Source organism: Coturnix japonica, chromosome Z (genome assembly GCF_054131305.1).
Source record: "Coturnix japonica strain WE chromosome Z, WE-NBRP24, whole genome shotgun sequence".
NCBI classification, from domain to species: Eukaryota; Metazoa; Chordata; class Aves; order Galliformes; family Phasianidae; genus Coturnix; species Coturnix japonica.
The window spans coordinates 22,405,808-22,426,208 of NC_140702.1; the positions used below are offsets into that span (position 1 = coordinate 22,405,808).

The 20,401-nt window shown below is 42.3% G+C and overlaps 1 protein-coding gene across 5 annotated transcripts in view; it reads right to left on the reverse strand.

Moving 5' to 3' along the window:
• ROR2 (ROR family WNT receptor 2) overlaps window positions 1-20,025 on the reverse strand; it is a 142,273-nt gene extending 122,248 nt beyond the window's left edge. For 4 of the 5 annotated variants that reach the window (XR_014939307.1, XM_015849387.3, XM_085528630.1 and 1 more), the window contains exon 1: window positions 19,771-20,025. Coding sequence is in view for 2 of the 5 variants with exons in the window: in XM_015849387.3 (XP_015704873.1) it covers window positions 19,771-19,843 (73 nt within the window). In the remaining 3 variants the exon portion in view is untranslated. Of the gene's footprint in view, window positions 1-15,462; window positions 15,564-19,770 lie in introns of all 5 variants that reach the window. The other variant, XM_085528629.1, reaches the window with a different exon arrangement.
• Window positions 20,026-20,401: the final 376 nt, after the last annotated feature.

A 20,401-nucleotide genomic window follows, 5' to 3' on the forward strand; every position in this document is an offset into this window, starting at 1 on the left:
ATTTGTAAAATGTTACAAGAATTACAATAGCTCATATTCACTTTACCTCTTCACACTTTGAACTACTGACAACAGAAAAAGGAGCCGGGAAACCTCTGATGAAAGGCTGAGGACTAGAATAATACATCTGAAATCACTATGTAATCTATCAACCCCTAAAAGAAACAGTTGAGCTGGAACATTCACATAAATTATATTAGGCAAATATGATGCCAGCTGGGATCTTGCAGCTCCTGGGCAACAAGCAATAACAGCAGCTCAACGAAGACAAGTTCTCAATGCTAGACTGCACTTTTAACAACTCTTGTCTGTCACATAGCTAAAGTAGATAATGCAAATAAAAGAAATCACAAAAGGATGCACTGCCTTTTAAAGGCAAAGGGCTTAGGCCAGGTATTATCAGAAATCACAGCCATATAACCTCACCTTCAAAGCATCAGGCAATGAGGATGCTCAACTCCACAGTGACTCAAAGTATCACTCATATAAAGCATCAAGGGAAATTAAAAGTTTGGGAGGTTTAGGCCATCAGGCCAGTCCACTTTAAAACAAGCATTACAGGCTCGTGTTTGACTCACTTTCCTTAACTCAAAACCACTGATCTTGACAACCTGGAAACGAGGAAAGATGACAGTGTAAAGGGGAAATGCTGAAAGAAATGCAGAACACCTTAGTGAATCCTCTACTATTCAGCATTCTTTTTCCCCTTGAGGCTGAGTGGAAGAAAGGGAAATGTGTTCACAACCAAAAGAGCTACAATATTCCAGTGCAAAAAAGGCATGAGAAACAGTTTTAGTATTCACTTATTTTCCTTCTAACAACCCAAGTGTCTGTGAGACATGGCAGTGGTAAGGGACTAGCCTTAACTCCAGACTTCCACTCAACCTCTATGAAGTTGCCCATCATATTTTTGGACGGCTATTTAGTAAGAGAAGGTGGATGGAAGGGTGTCCAAATTAGCACTTGAAAGATTGTTGAATACATAGTAACAGTGCTAGCCCTGGTTTGTGCAGACACTGGTCTCCATGAGGGACTGAAGTCCCTTTTCTGGCCTTTATTGCACCAGATCACAAAAATGGACACTGCATTTTTCTGTCTAGCCTAACAAATGCTCTACTGCAATTGTTTTAAATTTTTTCCCATTCTTTTCATGATAAAATTTTAAAATCAGTTAATCTCACAACAAAAAAACATCTGCCTGTTCAGCTTGACCACTGCTTTAAAACCAGCCCACGAGGAGCTGGTTAAAGGCCCACCTGTGGCCTTTGTTTGGGTTGTGTGTTTAAGTGAAATACTGTCCCAAGTGAAAAAGCAGAGATAAGCCTGAGAATGAGCACACTGCTATAAATTACAGCACAAATTTTCTGTGATCCTTACTCCAATAACCAAAAAGGCAAAACCAAAATCTGGCTTTAAATTCTGTCTTTGCAAGCCACATGCTGGAGTGAACATGAGAGTTAAGAGGTACAAAACAACGTACTGCTAAACTGAAGTGAGAAACTAGAAAACCTCACAGCAGCCAGCTCATTAACATCTACACATATCTACCAGGACAACATGAATCACAGAGGCATGGAGCCAAATTTTTGTACACTTTTTCATTCTAGTAGGTTGGCCTTCAGCATCAAAAAGAAGCTATATCCTCTTAGCAAGTTTAAGAACCTCGTGTCTCTGATCTGCACCTAGGAAAAAACACAGCAAATAATGAAAGTTTATAAACTGTAATCAAGTAATCCAAACAATAACACCCAGGCATCTCTTAACTAAATGTTGATGGAGGGACAAAAACTAGGTATTCTGAAATTTAATTATAAGAAATTGCAAAGATACACAGAAGCTCAAGATTAAATCAGTTCCTGTATCTTGATCCATGGCCAGAGGAATGTTGTTATTTACAAAATCTATATTGCCTTAAGGGGAGGCCAATCGACTTGAACACATGCTTCATAATCTAAAGCATCTTCAGCAGTTAGAAACCTCACCTGTCAAGTCTGAGAGGCACTAAATTTAATTCTTGTTTGAGAATTCTGTAACATCCAGAGTGTGACTTCATTGGCTGCAATAGTATAACAACAACTTACAACAGTTGAAGATAAGCTTTATAATTCTTGTGGTATTACTCTGCACCCATCAACAGCCTCCACATTCTGCAGCAATATAAACAGAATTAAAAATGAGGGGGAAGAAAAAAGAACTGCAGGCAGGATACACATTAGTAGCACATGATACTCCTCTGGTAGTCAGCACTGTGTGAAATCCAACTTGAAGAACAGGACCTGTCCTAACATATCATTTTAAAGGTTTCTTGATATGTACTTTCTCGTGTAAACTCACAAAAATTAAATGCACTCATTGCAAGCAACCTCTTTCTTCAAGGCAAAACAAAGTCTTCATAGACACACTACCCACCAGTGAAAGCTAATTCTCTGAACTCCTGGTACTGGTGATGCTTTCCTTCAGCTGCGGCAGACTGAGTCCCTGGAGGACATTTTAGCTTTCCAGTCCCAACAAGCATCTCCACCACTCAGTCTCATCTTTCAGACTACACCCCAGCTCCTCTGCAGAGATATGTATGTATACATTTGTATACATTTGTATATGTACATTTTCCTACTTCTTACAAACTTATTCTAACAAGAAAAGATCTCAGACTCAGCCATTTTAGAACAACTCTGAACTTTAATTCCAGCCATTGTATACCAATATTCTCTCCTAGGTTTTCTGTTTTAACCTGCAAACTGCCCTTTGTAAGTCCCTCCACAATTGTGGTTGGTATTAATTTGTTCACAGCACTGCTCTACAAATGCTTTAAATTTTTGAATTTCTGTCATTTATTTTGTGTTGTCTGTCCTCTTCTTTTAGACAGTATTTTGTAAGAAAACCCATGGCAGTATACTACATTTTATTTACATACAGCAGGGCATTTAAATGCAAAGATATTTCAGTGCAGAAAAATAGAGCTGTAATTTCATATTTCTACGGGGAAAAAAAAAAAGAGTCAGCAAGCTAGTTGATTCATTTCTACTTGAATCTCATTCAGCAGTAAGAACTTCTGTTACAGGGCCTTTTTTTTTTTTTTTTTTTTAACCTGCCAGGTTTTTTCTTATAACTTCAGCTTCACAACCATTAAACACTATATTATGTATATGCAGTCATGTGTGATGCCACATCATCTCAGTTGTCAAGAACAGTTGCTGCAGAGCTTTCCTGAGCAGACTAAGAGCAACCAGTCTCAGAGGCCTTGGGGTTTTCCTTTGCTAGGGAAACACTGAGGCAGCAGAGAAACCTTCCAGCAACAGGCAGCTCTCCCTAGAGAGGCTGACAGGCTGACATGTTGTAGGCATTGCCAGAGCAATGAAGGCCACACCTGTGTCCACAAAGAAGCCTAATAGGAGAGCAGCAAGTAGTCACTGCCCACCAAGTGCAGAGTGGGCAGAGTGTGGGTGTCATCTGTACATCCACTGTGTGCTGTAACAGCAAGAGCAGTAGCTCACACAGCAGGAGATTAATGTTTTGCCAGCTTCAGAAACAAGGAGCATTCATTTCAAGTCATTCTCAATGCACAATCATAGAATCACGAGGTTTGAAAGGACCTACAAGATCATCTAGTCCAACTGTACTCCTTTTACCATACCTACAGAAAACCACTAAACCTTATCTCCTAGCTCCTTATCCAGACGCCTCTTGAACACTGTCAGGGATGGCAACTCCACCATCTCCCTGGGCAGCCATTCTAGTGTCCGACCACTCTCTGAGAAAAGAATTTCCTTCTTATGTCCTATCTAAACCTCCTCTGATACAACTTGTGACCATTTCCTCAGGTTCTGTTTGTTGCCTGGAAGAAGAGGCCAAGCCCATCCTCATCACAACCTCCCTTCAGGAAGTTGTAGAGTGCAATGAGGTCTCCCCTGAGCCTCCTCTTCTCCAGCCTAAACAATCCTAGCTCCCTAAGCTGTTCCTCATAAGACCTGTGCTCCAGATGGCAATGGCAAGCACTTGATGCCAAGCTAAGGCTGTAGCTCTGGCAGGGAGTACACCACCTAACCCAGTAACAACCAGTGCCTTCACTCTCAGCTTCTAAAAGAAGATGTATCTGTGCATACTGTCATTTGAGGGAACTGTCTGGACCTTTATACCGGAACAGAAGTGAGTGACAAACTCACCTGTGTAAGACATGCCTCGGTGGAGGACCTGCTGCAACAGCTGACTTACCTGAAGGAAACAGTCAAAAGGCTGTGTACTGTCAGTGTGGCAGAGACAGGGAGAGTCAGCCAGATTCACATGCAGTCTGCACTGAATCCACAGTTCAGAGCCAAACAGCCCCAAACTCCCCTACTGGCATATCCATTTGTAGGGGATAAAACTGCAATCAGAAATGGCAAATTGCCATGACAAAGGCTAACAAGAGGAAAAAAGCCTGACTCAAAGTCTAAGGTGCTTCCGCAGAACTGCTAGAAGGAAGGCATGCCATCCAGAGGGACCTGGCTTGACAGGCGGGCCCATGTCAACCTCATGAAGTTCAACAAGACAAAGCACAAGGCCCTGCACCTGGGTTGGGGCAATCTCAAGCACAGATACAGGCTGGGCAGAGAATGGCTTGAGAGCAGCCCTGAGGAAAAGGATTCGGAAGTCTTGGTTGATGAAAGATTCAACATGTGCCAGCAATGTGGATCAGATCTATTTAAATGTGGAACACCTAGAACCTGAAGGCTTCTAATGCTTGGGTCTTACAGTCTGTGGCTTTGATCCTCTTAGATATTATGCAGAAAGGAAGGAAGCATACTGCTGCTAGCAGTGTTGTTACATATCAGAAATCACATGCTTCTGCAGAATGTGTAAATCCCAGCATCAAATACATCTCAGTATTTAGTGCAGCATTCAAAGTAACTCAAATAACTATTGAATACTGGAAAAAAAGGAGCTCAGGAATAAGTTATTTGTCTTAAATTGTATTTTATAATTTACATGTGGAATAAAAGTATGAATTTAACTTGGTTTCTAAAGCCCATATTTTCCTTCCTTGCATAGCTACTGCTACCAAGCTACCTCAAAATGGTTTTTATTTTACCTATAGTAGAAGTCAAATTACACAAGTTTTGAGGTACTCCAGGTACTCTACTCACTGATCTGTTCACTAAAATATTAAAATCTTACCATCTTAATAAATAATTTGAAGCTAAACTACTTTACTTGCTAGTTAAATAATATTCTGCACTACTCTAGATACCAGAGAAGAGAGAAATCTTACCACTTCATAATTATCTTGTTAATGGCTAAAGTATGACCTATGTAAGATACTTCATCAAAAAACAGAACATAAAATCATCTAAACACATTTTCATATAAGCAGCAAAACAAACTGTAGCCTTTTCAGAAGGGAGGGGAGCTCTATTTGTTGTGGGAGTGATGACTAACAGTATAAATGAAAGTATTGGCTCTTTTCTCTTGGGACTCAGGAATAATCCTTTCCAAATTATGGTTTTAAATTAAAGACACTTGGAAGTCTCTAGTCTCAATCCCTTTTGGACAATCATCCTAATCCCTAAACCACCACATATTTTAGAAAAACTTGGCAGTCTCCACACAAAGACCAGGGCTGACCAAACTGACTCAGAATTACCAAAGAGAGTGGTCTCACTAGTTCCAATGAAGAAAAAGCATAAATTAAAGAAGCAGCACTGTCAATGGTTTATGAGCTAGTTCAGCCCTGTTCCACAACTAATGGGTAGAGGGGACCCATGGACCCACGCCCTGGGAAAGAGAAAAAGTTGAAAAGGGAAAAGGGTAGAGAGATAGTCCTAGAAACAAAACAGTAGCAACAATCTGAATTGTTTCAAACTGAGCAAAGAGTATGAAATAGCCAACCACCACAGCAGGCATAAAGTCACCTTCCTTCTTATTCTTAATTAGAACATGCTATACAGTCCCTGGTGAAACTGCTCACATTATATCTCCCAAAGCACAAAAAAGTAGTGAGAACACAGGGCAGGAATTTCTAAAACACAGTTTAGTGCTGTGTTCAGTACCTGCACCAATAGCTAATAACTATGCCAGCAGAGCAGCACTAATTTCTAACCTTCTGTTCATCCTGTACATGTGAACAAGTGAGCTTATCCAATCCTTCCTATCACACATTTACACAACCTTAATCCCATTTCCTCACCCCAGAGGCATCCTGTCTTCATGAACTGGATCACAATCCAGCTCCTCTGCTCAGACAAGTAAAGCCACTCCAGCATACACCTACTTTATCAGAGTTACACACTCCATCTCACCCTTTTCCCACTTACTCCTGCATCCTACACAGCAGTAGTTCAGATATTTGATACCAGCATATACACTGAAGCAACAGCATAAAAGGATCATGGTAATATCCCAGTAAGTCACTGCAAAAACATTTTTGGAGGTGTTCATCCTATTACCTACACAGAAAATTTGTTTCCAGACAGCCAGAAACAGGCACTGTGGATCAGTTTGAAGTTTCCTACGTTTGGTGGCAACCACAGACAAAGAATTGCCCCCAAAAATGAGAATCCTAAAAAGTAAGCTGAAGGAAGATGACAAGATGATGGCAGATTTAAGAACTAAGGACAATCCTGTAGAGTCAGTGAGAAGTGCAAATATTTATTCTTTCACGACTATTAAAACTGCAAGGCCATAAGTGATTTTGGATTAATACTAATGCTTAAAATTGAGATTCTATCATATACTCTAGAACATTCATCACATGGCCTTGCAACACGCAACTACTCAAACAATACAGAAATCTAAACAGGAACATAAAAAGCAAGAGAGCATTAAACAGTATGAGATTCAAAGATACTATTTTAATCCATCCAAAACGATTCAGACGTAACATTAAAGAGATTTTTTTCTTTTTTTCCCATAAAGTTTTATATAAACTCAGGAAAAAAAAAAAAACAAACAAAAAAACACCACCTGAATCTTTGGAAGTAGTGGTGCCTCGTTCTGCTTTCAAATTGATGAATTTTATTATGACAAAATACTATTGTAAGCTACAGAAAGAAACCACAGAAACAAGACTTGGAAACATCACAGGAATTTCCACCACTGAAAGGCTAATATCCTGGACTGAGTGATATGAACTAAGTTGAATCTGAAGCATCAGGGGGAAATGGAGGCAATACATTGTCTGAGAGGGAACAATCTCACGTGATTCTCATAGTTGTGCAGACAAATACAAACTCACTGGAAAATTAAGAGAGTTATCTATCACATGTGATAATGTTACCTTACTTACTGAACTCAGACAACACCAAGGTTCAAGGCAGACCCAATATATTAATCTCTGCAAATGACAGAAAATGTTTGCACAAAAGTGGCATGGTGAGGGGAGGAATGAAGAAGTAAAATTCAGCAGTGACAAGAAGATTCTGTGCTTAAACAATCACGATGGCTTAGCATGGGAACTGACAGGCTTGGGAGCAATCTGCATAAAACTCTTGGAGTAGAGCAGAATGTGAGCAATTCCATTCTGCCACAAAAGTCAGACATCACTTTGGGAAACAAAAACAACTTAGTCTGTTAAATACAGGAAATAATCCTTTTCCTTTACCCAGTGCTGATGCAGCCTGGGCTGGAATACTCCAGTTTGAGTTAATTCACTTCAGAAAGATGTTCCAGAACTCGTCCAATAAGGAGGAATGAGCACAACCAGGAGATTCAGAAAACATGATGTAAGAGAGAAGGCTGAAAATGAAAGAATCATTTAGTTTGGAAAGACCTCTGAGATTATAAAATCCAACTGTCAACCTAGCACTGCCAAGGCTACCTCTAAACCACGTCCCTAAGCATCACATCTACACATCTTTTAAATACCTCCAGGGATGCTGACATAACTACTTTCCTGAGCACCACATCCCAGAGATTCACAAGTCTTTCAGAGAACATATTTTTCCTTCCATCCAACCTGAATCTCCTCTAAAACAACTTGAGGCCCTTCCCTCTCATCCTATCACTGTTACCTGGAGGAAGAGGCTGGTGCCTGTCTCGCTACAACATCCTTTCAGGTAGCTGTAAAATAATAGCTCCCCTGAGCCACCATTTCTCCAGGCTAAATAACCCCAGTTGCCTCTGCCACTTCCTATGAGAGTCTTTAGAAGGGTCTAGAGACACTTCATTAGTTTCCTTGCTCTAAAAATAGGCTTGGGTGAGGGAAGACTGTAAGAAGAGATGCCGACAAGGAATAAAGATACTTCTCAAAAAGTTTTCATTTCAGACTTCAAGGAGATGTTTCATGATTTGCAAAAATCCTGTAGTACAGCTACAAGTGGCAGAGGAACTAACTATTGGGGGAAGTAATGCATTTAAACTACAATCAAGGATATGGATTCACTGTGCCTGTGTGCTTGCTTATGGACATCATTCAGCCTCTGCTCCTCTCACTTCCGTGGAATGGGCTGGCATAGCTGGCTTTATGTGATTCTGTCTAGAAGGACAGATGATATGAACTCTTAAATGCCTTCTAGTCCTTTTTCCCCTAATGATACCGTTACAGAATCTCTTGAGACTTAAACACACTTTAAGTATTCCTCCGGAGCCTAAAGCTCCAGCAAACTCCAGCAATAAGGCCTATTGGATTTTTTCTTTTTTTTTTTCTTTTTTTTTTTCTTTTTTTTTCCCCCCTGTTTATTTCTATAAATTGTAAATCATCTGCCAATTATCAAGGATGACACTTGAGGTATTTCACTGATCTTTAAGGACTTGTCTGCAGGAAGAAGTTACTATGCCTAGTTTACTCTGTGGTTGCACACTGAACTAGTACGTTCTAATAACAACCTCTCTGGACACAGTAAGTGTTCAGTAAATGTGAGACACTGTTTGCCACTTTTTCTAACACTGAAAATGGGCTGTAAATTTACACCTTCTGGTTTTGCAGTACTTTCCCCAAGTTTCAGTATTAAAACTGTGTTTAAGCATTGGATTGTGAATGAGGTAACATTTGAAATCTGCTTTCCTAACTACGTGCTGTTATTTTTGACTGGCATAATACTACTTAAAGCTTACTCTACATTCAGCATACCCTTAAATAACACATTGAGAAAAATGTGTCTTTCTCTGAAAAGCAATGTTATACAAAAGCTCTAGACATAAATTTTGCAAGTATATTTTCCCTTCTGCTTTGAGAGCCCCAATATTGTGGACTCTATTACATAGGAAGAAACAAATTTCTGAATCCTACTTCTACACAGACATCAACAGAGAAAGGTAAATGGGAGATCAGTTCTAGAAAAACAGGCTGAATAACTGCCTATAATTTCAACTATTAATACCCAAATTCACTGAGTCTGCAGAATGAAATATAAAGAACAGACTCACCCTCTTGAGATATTCATTAACTACCACTTCTGGTCTGGCTGGAATTTATTTTTTTTAATCAATTTGTTGTATTAAATTGCTTCCAGGCAGAGCAAGGAAGTATGGTTATTTTTAAAATTAAAACAACAGCAAATATATTTTCCTCATGTAGGCTTGGTTCAGATCCTGCCCAAGCTTGTAATTTTATCTACATAATACAACCTTTCCCTTTATAAGGGATTCTGGTCTATCATGAAAGGAGTCATCATCAACCACCAATGTAATGACAGAATATTTTAAAGCAACTTTTAATGTCTATGGTCACCCATCAGTTACTGGTTTCCTGTGGTACTTCAAATGATTTTTATTCCCGTTGCCAGTAAAAAAAATTCCTACATGAACATAATTCTCTGGTTTCTCTGTCACAGTCTCTTCTGTTTTCTTGTTTTGTTTTGTTCTGTTTTGTTTTTTCTCCAGCTTTTTCTATTAAGTGTTTCAAGTTCTTAATAAAGATTTATGTTTAGCCACAGAAAGACAGCAAATTAAAAGTGCAATCACAGAATCATAGAATTATAAAGTCACATAATCATAGAACGGCCTGGGTTGAAAAGGACCACAAAGATCTCCCAGTTTCTACCCCCCTGCTGTGTGCAGGGTCACCAACCACCAGACCAGGCTGCCCAGAGCCACATCCAGCCTGGCCTTGAATGCCTTCAGGGATAGGGCATCCACAATCTCCTTGGGCAACCTGTTCCAGTGCATCACCACTCTCTAAGAGAAAAACTTACACCTAATATCACAACCTAAATCTCATATCTCAGTTTAAAACCATTCCCCCTTGTCCAGTCAGAATCAACCCATCAAAATAGTCATTGCCCCTCCTGTTTATACACTCCTTTCAGGTACTGGAAGGCCACAATGAGGTCTTCCTGGAGCCTTCTCTTCTACAAGCTAAACAAGACCAGTTCCCTCAATCTTTCTTCATATCAGAGGTGCTCCAGCCCTCTAATCATCTTAGCGGACCTCCTCTGGACCCATTCCAAGAGCTCTGTATCCTTCTTGCACTGGAATCCCCAGGCCTGGACACGGAACTCCAGATGGGGCCTCACAAGAGCTGAGTAGAGGGGGACAATCACCTCCCTCTCCCTGCTGGCCACCACTTTTTTGATGCAGCCCAAAACACAATTTGCCCTCTGGGCTGCAAACACACACTGCTAGCTCATGTCCAGATTCTTGTCCATCAGGACCAAGTCCTTTGTAGGGCTGCTTTCAAGGAGTTCTTCCCTGAGTCTACCTAAATACCTGGGATTACACTAGCCCAAGGGCAATACCTTGCACTTGGCCTTGTTGAACCTCATCAGGTTCACAGGGCCCACTTCTACAGTGTGTCCACATCCCTCTGGATGGCTTCCAGTGTATCAATTACACTGCTCAGCTTGGAGTTGTCTGCAAATATGTTGATGCAATGAATTCCATCACAGATAAAGATGCGGAAGAGCACCAGTCCCAAGACCAACCCTTGGGGGACACTACCTGTGACCAGCATCCACCCATGCATAGAACCACCAATCACAACCCTTTGGCCAGCCAACCAGTTCTGAATCTGTCAAACAATCCATCATTCAAATTTATACCTCTCCAATTTAGAGAGAAGGATGTGGTGAGGGACCATGTCAAAGGCTTTGCAAAAGCACAGGTAGGTGACATCTGGCACCCTTTTTCTGTCCACCAATGCCATCACTTCATCATAGAAGGCCACCAGATTGCTCAGGCAAGATTGCCCTTGGTGAAGCCAAGTTGCCTGTCTCAGATCACCACTTCATCTTACAAGTGCCTTAACATGATAACCAGGAGGATCTGCTTCATGATCTTTCCCAGGCACAGAGGTAAGGCTCATCAGCCTGCAGTTCCATAAACATCCTTTCTCCCTTTCTTAAAAATGGGAGTAATATTTCCCTTTTTCCAGTCACTGGGGATTTCATCTGATAGCCATCATTTTTCAAATATGATGAAGAGGTGCTGTGCAACCACATCAGCTAACTCTCTCAGAACCCCGCAATGCATATCATCTGGCCCTATGGACTTACACAGATTTTCACAAGGAGGTGTTGGACTCGTTTCACTGTTATAGTGGGACAGAATATGCTCCCCTCACCCTCATATAGAGGCTCAGTGTCCTAGCAGACAAAGGAAGCCTAACCACCAGTGAAGACTGAGGCAAAGCACATACTGAGCACCTGAGCTTTTACCATGTCTGATGAAGCCAGTTCTTCATCCTCGTTTATCAAAGGGGAAACACTCTCCTTAACCTGTTTCCCCCTGCCTATGTACCTTCTTGTTGTTTATCACATCTCTTGCCAAGTTCCATCTGTGCCTTGGATTTCCTGATCTTATATGCAGGCAACACACCTCCCTGTGGGATGGACCCAAATGATATATCAGGCCCTTTATTCCCCCCAGAAGGGAGTCAGCTATTGATGATGTGGTAATACAGTGGGCAGCCTGACTTGTCTCAGGCAACTCCACCTACCTGCAGTAGCAGCTAGATGCTTCAGAATCCTTTTTAACTTAGAGTCTCATTTTTTTTCCCACCATGATTAAATTATAAAACAAATCTCTGATAGATGTATAACCTTCATATAGATATATAACCTTCATAAATCTTTTATTTTTACATTTCACTGTTTATTGTAACAAAAAGACTCTCCTGTTGAGTCAGCACACCTAATGTTAAATGCGAGTACAAAATTCAGCTGAAGAAAGGACTTCTGGAAATTCAACTGTTCAAACAGAAGAAGAAATGAGAAAGAGTATTTGTGGCACAAAGAACTAACTGACAACTAATTAAACACTTGTTTGCAGACTAGACTTTCGAGGCTGGTGAGATTTTTATTTAAACAGCAGAGGTTAGGCTCAGTGCCACAGGATCCAATCTTAGATCACCATCAGATATGAGAATATTGTGAAAGTGTCGCTTAAAACTTCTAGCCCACACAGTTATGTCAGAATTTTTGCATATTGCCTCCTCTGTCTCGAAGCGCACAGTCCTACGGCTATGTAAGCAACTCTGCGTGAGGGCTGCCAAGCACTCCCCTCCCACCATGTCACCCTCCTGTCCCCAGCCAGCACCTGTGGTCCTGCGACAGGAACCAGCCGGCTCAACCAGCACTGCGATGGACTTCACAGGGTCAGACTTGGGGCAACGAGCTCTCTGATATCAAGTCTGAGTGATTTTATACTACCTGACAAGGTACTATACTACCTAAGGGCAGGCGTGCTTGTTCATTAAAAATACAAAAGCTTTCTTCACATGTTAAGTAGAACAGACAGCTCATGCAAAAACAGAATAAGATTGCCTGAAATACATATTTTTATTTGGATTAACTATCAAACTTCTTCTGGCTTAGCTTCCATTTGCCTCTTTATTTTCTTTTTATTAAGAACAGGTAAACATTCATACAGAAACAGGATAGTTATGTCCAACATCCTTGTTTTTCTGTTCTGCCATGTCACATTTCTAAATGAGAAACAACCACAGTATGGCCATTCATTGATTTATCTCTCAGACTTCCTGCTCACATTATATATCACCATGTAATCTCAACACGCTTTTTGCACTGTATAACTTCCTTCTACAACTTTCCCATTATCAAGTGTGAAGATTTTATATGTCGCCTTGGCCTCCTAATTTTTCAAACTGCTTTTTTACGGCTATAAGCGAAATTCATGGAATATGTTTTATAGTAAATCAGCTGCTACAGTCAAGGGCAATTCAGTTGCACCATATTTCCCTTCCATTTTTTGATTGTGCTCTACTCAGCTATATTTTTATACATGCAAAACCAGGCAAATCAGATAAATGTTTCCAGAAGTGTTGTTCTTCATTTTTTTTCCTTTCAGAAATATCTTGTTCCTCCTGCACCAGACCTAAATTTGTTCTGCATCCAAAAGAACAAGCCAGGAAGACCTGACAACCTCCTCAACTGATCCAAGGAAATGCTGATGTGACTCAGTCCCCCCAAGCCATCCATCCCTCATGCCACACCACTGATCACCAGCACAACTGCACTGTACTGTAGCTCTCTCAGCTGCACTTAATCTATCAGTAACACATTATTTCTTCGTGCACCTGAACTACTGACATTCTGTAACTGACCAAGCTAAACAATGAAGCTGCTATTTGAGCTGCTATATGAGGCAAATTTAAGACAGAGTATATGAAAAAGCAGGTAATAGCAACCAGCACAACAGCACACAATTAGCTGAACCATTAAATGAACAATTCTAGAGACATCACAGTGAGGAAAAAAATGATTAGTTCTGCAGATATTTACAGGAGGTGCCGGTAAAGCATGCAGAAAGAAATAAGAGAAGCATTTGAGAGAGAGCTCTGAGCTAAATGGAGATTAATTTCTCCTACAGTTGGAATATGCCACTACTGCCACTGTTCCCATCCTTCTCACAGATGCTTCATTAAATGCTCCTGACACAGGCTATCAGGGCTGAGCAGGATAGTGAAACAGGTGATCTCACCCCTAAAATCCCAGCATAGTCATCAGTGCCACAGAACTTACAACCTCCTCTAGCCCACTGGTAGTGTTTGCTTATGTGAGACTTCTGCTTGATCAATTTCAAAATCAATCAGCTAAGCTTAGACCAAGTAAACTGATTTTGTGACACTGTCTGAAACAGGGTGCCAAATGTCCCTCACTGCTGTGACAAAAGAGCTTGAAAAGTGTTAACATCCAACTGAAAGGAAATGAAGAATTATGGATGGATGTTGCTTCATTTAGCAGGTACATATGGATGACGTCTGTCCATATATAGTAAAAAGTACAGCAATTGCAGCTCATTGAGAACACTGAAATTTAGAAACTAAAGTCTTACAAGTAAGTATTCACAACAAATAATTGCAAGATCTTACTGTAAACAACAGCTCAAATGCCTGAGCACACATTGCTCTAAATAAACCCACACATCAGATTTTTGTTTCTCCATCCATTCTCCAGAAAAATCTGTTTCATCCCAAGCCCTCAAGAGATCTGCCTGTGCTGTTGTCAGTAAGGAGCAAATAAAGCTCCTGCACTTATGTAGCAGACAATCTGTCTCTCTAGTTTGTATTTGGGAGGAATTCTGTTACTTCTCCTTTAGATTTAAAGATGATTAATTACTTTTTCTTACAGTTGATATAATTTAGAAGAAAGCATTTCTGTGTTTGACTAATACAAGTCCAACTTCACTACTTGCAACGTATTTTTTCCCAATAAGAAACATGGAAAAAACTTTTTCTGTTTATTCCTGTCAATTTTAAGTTATTCGTCCTCCATCTTCTGTTTTACTACAAATACTACTCTCATACGTGTCTGCATTATCACTTTGCTAAGGAATCAGTCCTTCAGCTGTTTAATTTATGATTCGACTGGGCAGTTGTGTATGTTGTATAGAAAAATAAAGCTTCATAATTTTGAAAGAACTAACAAAATTTATACTCTCTCCATACAATGCAACAAGTAGTTCCACTTAAATACACAGGACCATGAAAATAAATAACAAACATAGGTTTTAAACTACCAAAATCAAGGAAGAACAGTTGTGGAATCCACTTCATCTTGAAAATACTTAACAGATGAGCTGTTAAATGAATAGCCTTGAGCACCACTGATGAGGACAAAGGGCAATAACCTGGAGTTACAGAGTAAAATGTTTATACCAACAGTAAAGGAAGTGTCCAAACAGAGCAATTCATGGACAAGAAATCTAAGTTCTACAGAGATTCCACAGATGTGATGGCATATACACAGGGATTCTTCTTTCAAGCAGAAAGAGATGTGTGTTTCTTGCTTCCCTTTATGTGTTTACATCACCTGAAGAGGAATTATTTAACCTAAAAGTATACTTATATGCTTACATTATATTACATTTAAAGTTTATAGAGAGCTCAGTGACAACATAACTGTGGGGAGTCAGTGTACACTAAGTTCTTGACTGGACTACTTAGATTTTGAAACCAGCCAGACACATTAGGGTCTGGAACAGAACACTAAACATTTCACTTTGCATGTCCCACAAGCAGTACGACCACAAAATCTAAATCCACCTGCTGCTCCATCAAAACCAACCTGAGGAAAACTGAAAAGGTCTTACCTGTTTTCATCATGCCAGTTCTGTTTTCTTCTATCCATGCAGTCTTTCATTCCTGCAGAACTCTGTTCGTAGACCATCAAAGCTTGCTGGTCTAACTAAACCTAGATGTGGATGTGATCAACAGTTCAAGCAGGAACATACAAGCTAATTTTAAACTAACTCAGAAGAGATCTCTCTGGAAGGCAACCACACTGCTTCTCCAGCAGGGTTTGCAAACTGCTCCAGACCTGTGCTACTGCCACGTGAGCCAGCTAAACCCATGGAAGGTTTGATACATCTACATATCCCCATTAAAGTAATGGTGTGTGTCAATACATTTCTGCTGTGATTTCCTGTTCTTACTGAAATTTTAATACAGGCTTGTGTTCTTAAGTCAAGCCTTTTGTCCACTGCAAGTTGAAAGACAAAGACACACTCTACAGCTAAGGTATCACATTGGTTTTCTGAAAGCTGTCTTTGCTAATCAGAAAAGTCACTCCATTTCAAAGGAGATTACTGACGAACATCACCCAGAAAGATAAGTTGAAATCCCTTCCCAGAAAGATAAGTTGAAATCCCTTCCCAAAGCAGCTGAGAAGGATGAACAGATACAAGGAGAAAAGGTTGTTGTGTGTTAGGTCTAAAGAGAGGATCAGAAAAAAAAATCCAGCAGGATGTCTGCAAATGAACATGTGCTTATGGCAAAGGCTTGGAAAACCAGAATACCAGAAGCTGCTACGGGGCATTGTTCACATCAAGCCTCTGAAACGTTCGGACAAAACCAAGAGCCAAAGACGATCATTTAAGTTAAACTGTCGTTTGTCCCGAATGGTTAATTCCAATGTTGCAAACGTCTACAGTACATGTAACAATAAAAAGCAGGATTAACAAACAATGCATCTTCTTTTAGTGAACCAAAATCCTGTCATTCCTCTTTTTTGAAGCTTTAACTACTTTGTAGTCACTGGATTAGAAGACTTGAGGACTTGCATACTTTTCAGACGTGCCGAGCCTAACGACAACTTCCTTTACAAAGCAAAAGCCTCACAATGAATAAACAAACTTAAACAGAAAGCCATCCTTCTCACAGAGAACGTAGTGGCAGATGCTATAAATTAGACGGAATACTCTTTAAGTAGCATTTCGTCCCTCGGAGCAACCGCATAGCACAACACAGAGCATCTACGGAAAGATTTATGTTTGAAAATCAAAGGAAGAGGTTTTGTTGTTGTTGTTTTTGTTTTCTTTCTTTTTTTTTTTTTCTTTTCTTTTTTTTTTTTTTTTTTCCTTTTTTCTTTTTTTAACGCCCTGAAAAAAATTATTATCTGGGCCAAACGTACAGATAGATGATACATAATGATGATGACAGTTTCTAGCTGACATTTACACTAAATGCAAAACACGAATTTAAGGTCTGAAGCTAAACCTTAAAAAGGACGCAAGTCCAATATGCAGAAAATTCACACAGATACAAAATAAATAAATAAATAAGCGTATTTGTTACCATTCCTTCCATTTCAGTCTCATTCTCTTCTGTGAATGGGCTAAAGCCACTGATTCGTAATTGGTGGTCAAATATATTCCCATGCTGATGGCGGTTCTGAAGAGAATTCTCACTTTACACAAAGTGAGTTTAGAAAAGATCAGCTTTCCTGCAAAATGGAAGCTCCCTAAATAGGATTAATTTGCTTTGTCAGCCAACTGGTCCTTTTCTCCCCACATCTTGCATTTCTATGCTATTTACAGCAGAAAAGAGATTGAGGAGAAAACAGTAATTCCATTACAAATGCCTAGTGTTATCTAAAGACACTCAAGAGGGAAAGATATTCAGTGGCAACCTTTGACCCAAGGATAAACTTCACCACTAAATTACTTAACAATTTAATGAACGCAAGAAAAAGCCCAATAAATGTTTGACCAAAACACTGTCCATGCAGTCAACGTCACCCACTATAAGTGACACCAAGATTTCTTATATTCAAAGCAGTATGTACTTCTACCAAGTGATCCAACTACACTTTCCAGACCTGAATCTCCTTTACCAAGGTCAGGAGGGGGCTACAGCTGAATTCTACGCAACTTTTAAGATTCATTTTACAGCTTTTTGTAGTAAAGCATTTAGAAGCATTCAGAGTGGATTGCTCCTTTATTTACTTCTCCGCTAGCACTCTACCCGAAGAAATAAGTTTATTTCACTGCAATGTTAGGGAGAAGTTTACAAAACACAGGCCTGCAAAATCACAGCACAGCATTACTATTTTTTTTTCCTTCCCAGATTTCAGTTGACATAATTTATATATATGCTTTCAAAGACAACTTTCTGCATACCCTGCAAGCCATGTGAGCATTACCTTTAGGTTGGATAAACATCCTTTCCCATTTAACAGTAAGGAGACGGAACAATCAAAGTAAACCTCAGGTTATGTTCCACCATACTGCGTACCCACAGTTCCACCACACTGACACCCTCTCTTCTAATCTTGTTTTAAAGCCCAAGATAACATTTTCAAAAATAAAAGATGAAATGAAACGTAGATGAACATCGTCTGTTTACCGTTGAGCAAATCTAATTAACCAGAAGAAGACAGATAAGCAGCAGAAGTACACGAGTATTTATTGTTGTCACTATGGGCTCTCGACCGCAGCGTAGAGGGGGGAAAAATAAAAACAAAATAATAATTAAAAAAACCGTCCATGCCACATTCCCACCATTAAGCGGTGCCGCGTGGAGCTGCACTGAGCGGGCCGCTCCCAATACAGCAGTCTTTCCAATGCGCGCACACCCGGGGACGGGGGCGGCCCAGGAAGCTGTGCGGGGCCGGGCAAATTGATGTTCCCCCCTACTGTCCCTCCCAGAGGGGAATAAAGGCATCAGAAAAAGTAAACTCGATGGGAGCTGACCCCAAACCTGCGAGAGGTAACTCGCTCCCCCGACACCACCCCCGTCCCAGCCCCCCTGCGACCTCGAGCTCTCTGCTGACCCGCTCCCTTCAAGGAAATGCAACAAATGGCAAGACCTGGGACCCAGCGCTGAGTAACAGGAAATATCGGCATCTGTCACCTCCCGGTGGGAGGTAAATGGATTAGCGAGAGCAACAAAGGGAAGAAAAGCCCTTTCAAACGTGCAATTGATTAACAAGTCCCCTCTAATCTGCAGCATCGCTGTTTTTCCTCAAAGACATCATCTCTCTCCTCTCGCACTTCGGTGCAGCTCAGCAGAGATCGGGAGCGCGCCTGGCCCCAGCCCGGCACGGAGCGGTGCTCCCGCGCCACCTCCCGCGGTCCCCGGGAAGGGTTTGTGGGCAGTGCTGAGGGGAGGGGGCAGATCTCCAGAGAGCGGTGTAAGGGGGAGATCAAAGAGCACTGTCGGACAGCCCGACCTCCCCGCTGCATTTCACATTCCGGGGAAAATGAAAACGTTAAACCTCCTCCCCCTTCTGCTCCGAAAGCGCCGCGCGTCTGTAGCGAACGTGGAAGGAGGGGGGGAGGGGGGAAGTTTTAAAAAAAAAAAAAAAAAAAGTTATGCTGCGACTTTCAAAGGAGCTCATATGGTTCCCCGCTCCCCCGAGGTCCCCGCACATCGCGGCGCTTCCCCGACAGAACCAGCACCGATCCCATGCCACCGCAGTGGCCAGGCACCGGGATGCCTGAGGCGCGCTGCCCCGGACGGGCGGACCCCCGGACACCGTCGGGAACGGGACACTCCGGAGCTGAGGCCCTCTGCCTCCATCTGCTGTGTGGACGGCGGCGGGCCCTCGCCTGCATTAACCCACCTCACCCCCCTGGTTCCCGTTGAGGTTCTGGCAACACTCAACGGCCCAAATAATAACACATTATTATAACCGCTCCGATGGGAAGGCTAGAGGGCGGGCGGAGAGAAGGAGGAGGTTCCACTCCTCGCTACCTACCCTCGGCAAAAACAAAATCCCGAACTTTTCCTTTGTTTTCTCCCTCTCTTCCCCTCCCACCGCCCGCCTCCAGACGGCCCCGGTGCACGGCCCCAGTCGGGGCGCAGCACGGAACGGAGAGGAACTGCGGGACTCCCGGGAAGGTATGGGGTCCGTAAGATCCCTCCCCGCCTTCACCTCCTGCCTGCCCTGCTGGTAAAAACGTTACATCGGGTCTCCAATTTGCAAAATAAATAAATAAATAGATAGAAAAAAAAATAAATAAATAAAACAAAATGGGTAATCAGCATCAACTTGGGATGCTGGCGCTCCACCAGCCTCATGCGGGACGCACAACTTTCCTGGAAGAGAAAGCACCACCCCCCGGCTCTCTTCTGCTGAATCCCTCCGAAAGCGGCGGCTCCCGGCGGTCACCCCTTACCTGCGGCGCGGAGTCGGAGGAGCAGAGCGACGGCCAGCAGGGCCAGGAGACGCAGAGCGGCCACGGGGACCATCCTGCGATCAGTGCTGGTGCCTGCGGGCGGAGCGGCGCGGCGTCGTGCAGTGAGGAGCGATGCGTTGCAGTGAGGAGCGGTGCTGTTGGCCCCGGCTCCCCAAGCGGGGAGGTGCGGTGTATGCTGCCGGCCTCGCACCGCCACCCCAGCTAGACTCTCCTGCTAACGGACTCACCCGGACTGGGGGGCGGGGGAAACCGCGCTCCTTTCCCCTCCTCCTCCTCCGCCTTCCCCAGCATCCCAACGTCACCGGGGACAAATCCGACACAGGGGAGGGAAGGGGAGGGGAGAGGCACCGAGGGGTGGCGGCCCCGGCGCTCCGGCACCCTCTACTGGGGGAGCACCTCCCGCGGCAGCGGCTGGAGGGATGGGTTCGCCGGAGGCGGGCCGGCCCTCGACTCGCAAGGAATCTCCAACGAGAAAATTAACCTGGGGAGGTGGGAGGGAAGCGATCAGCAGCAGGGCTGCGGCTCCAGACTGCCTCCTTCACCTCGCTGCGAAAACCAACGCCTTTTTGCATCCCCAAAACTTAGAGGGAAAACCCCGACGACGGCCGCG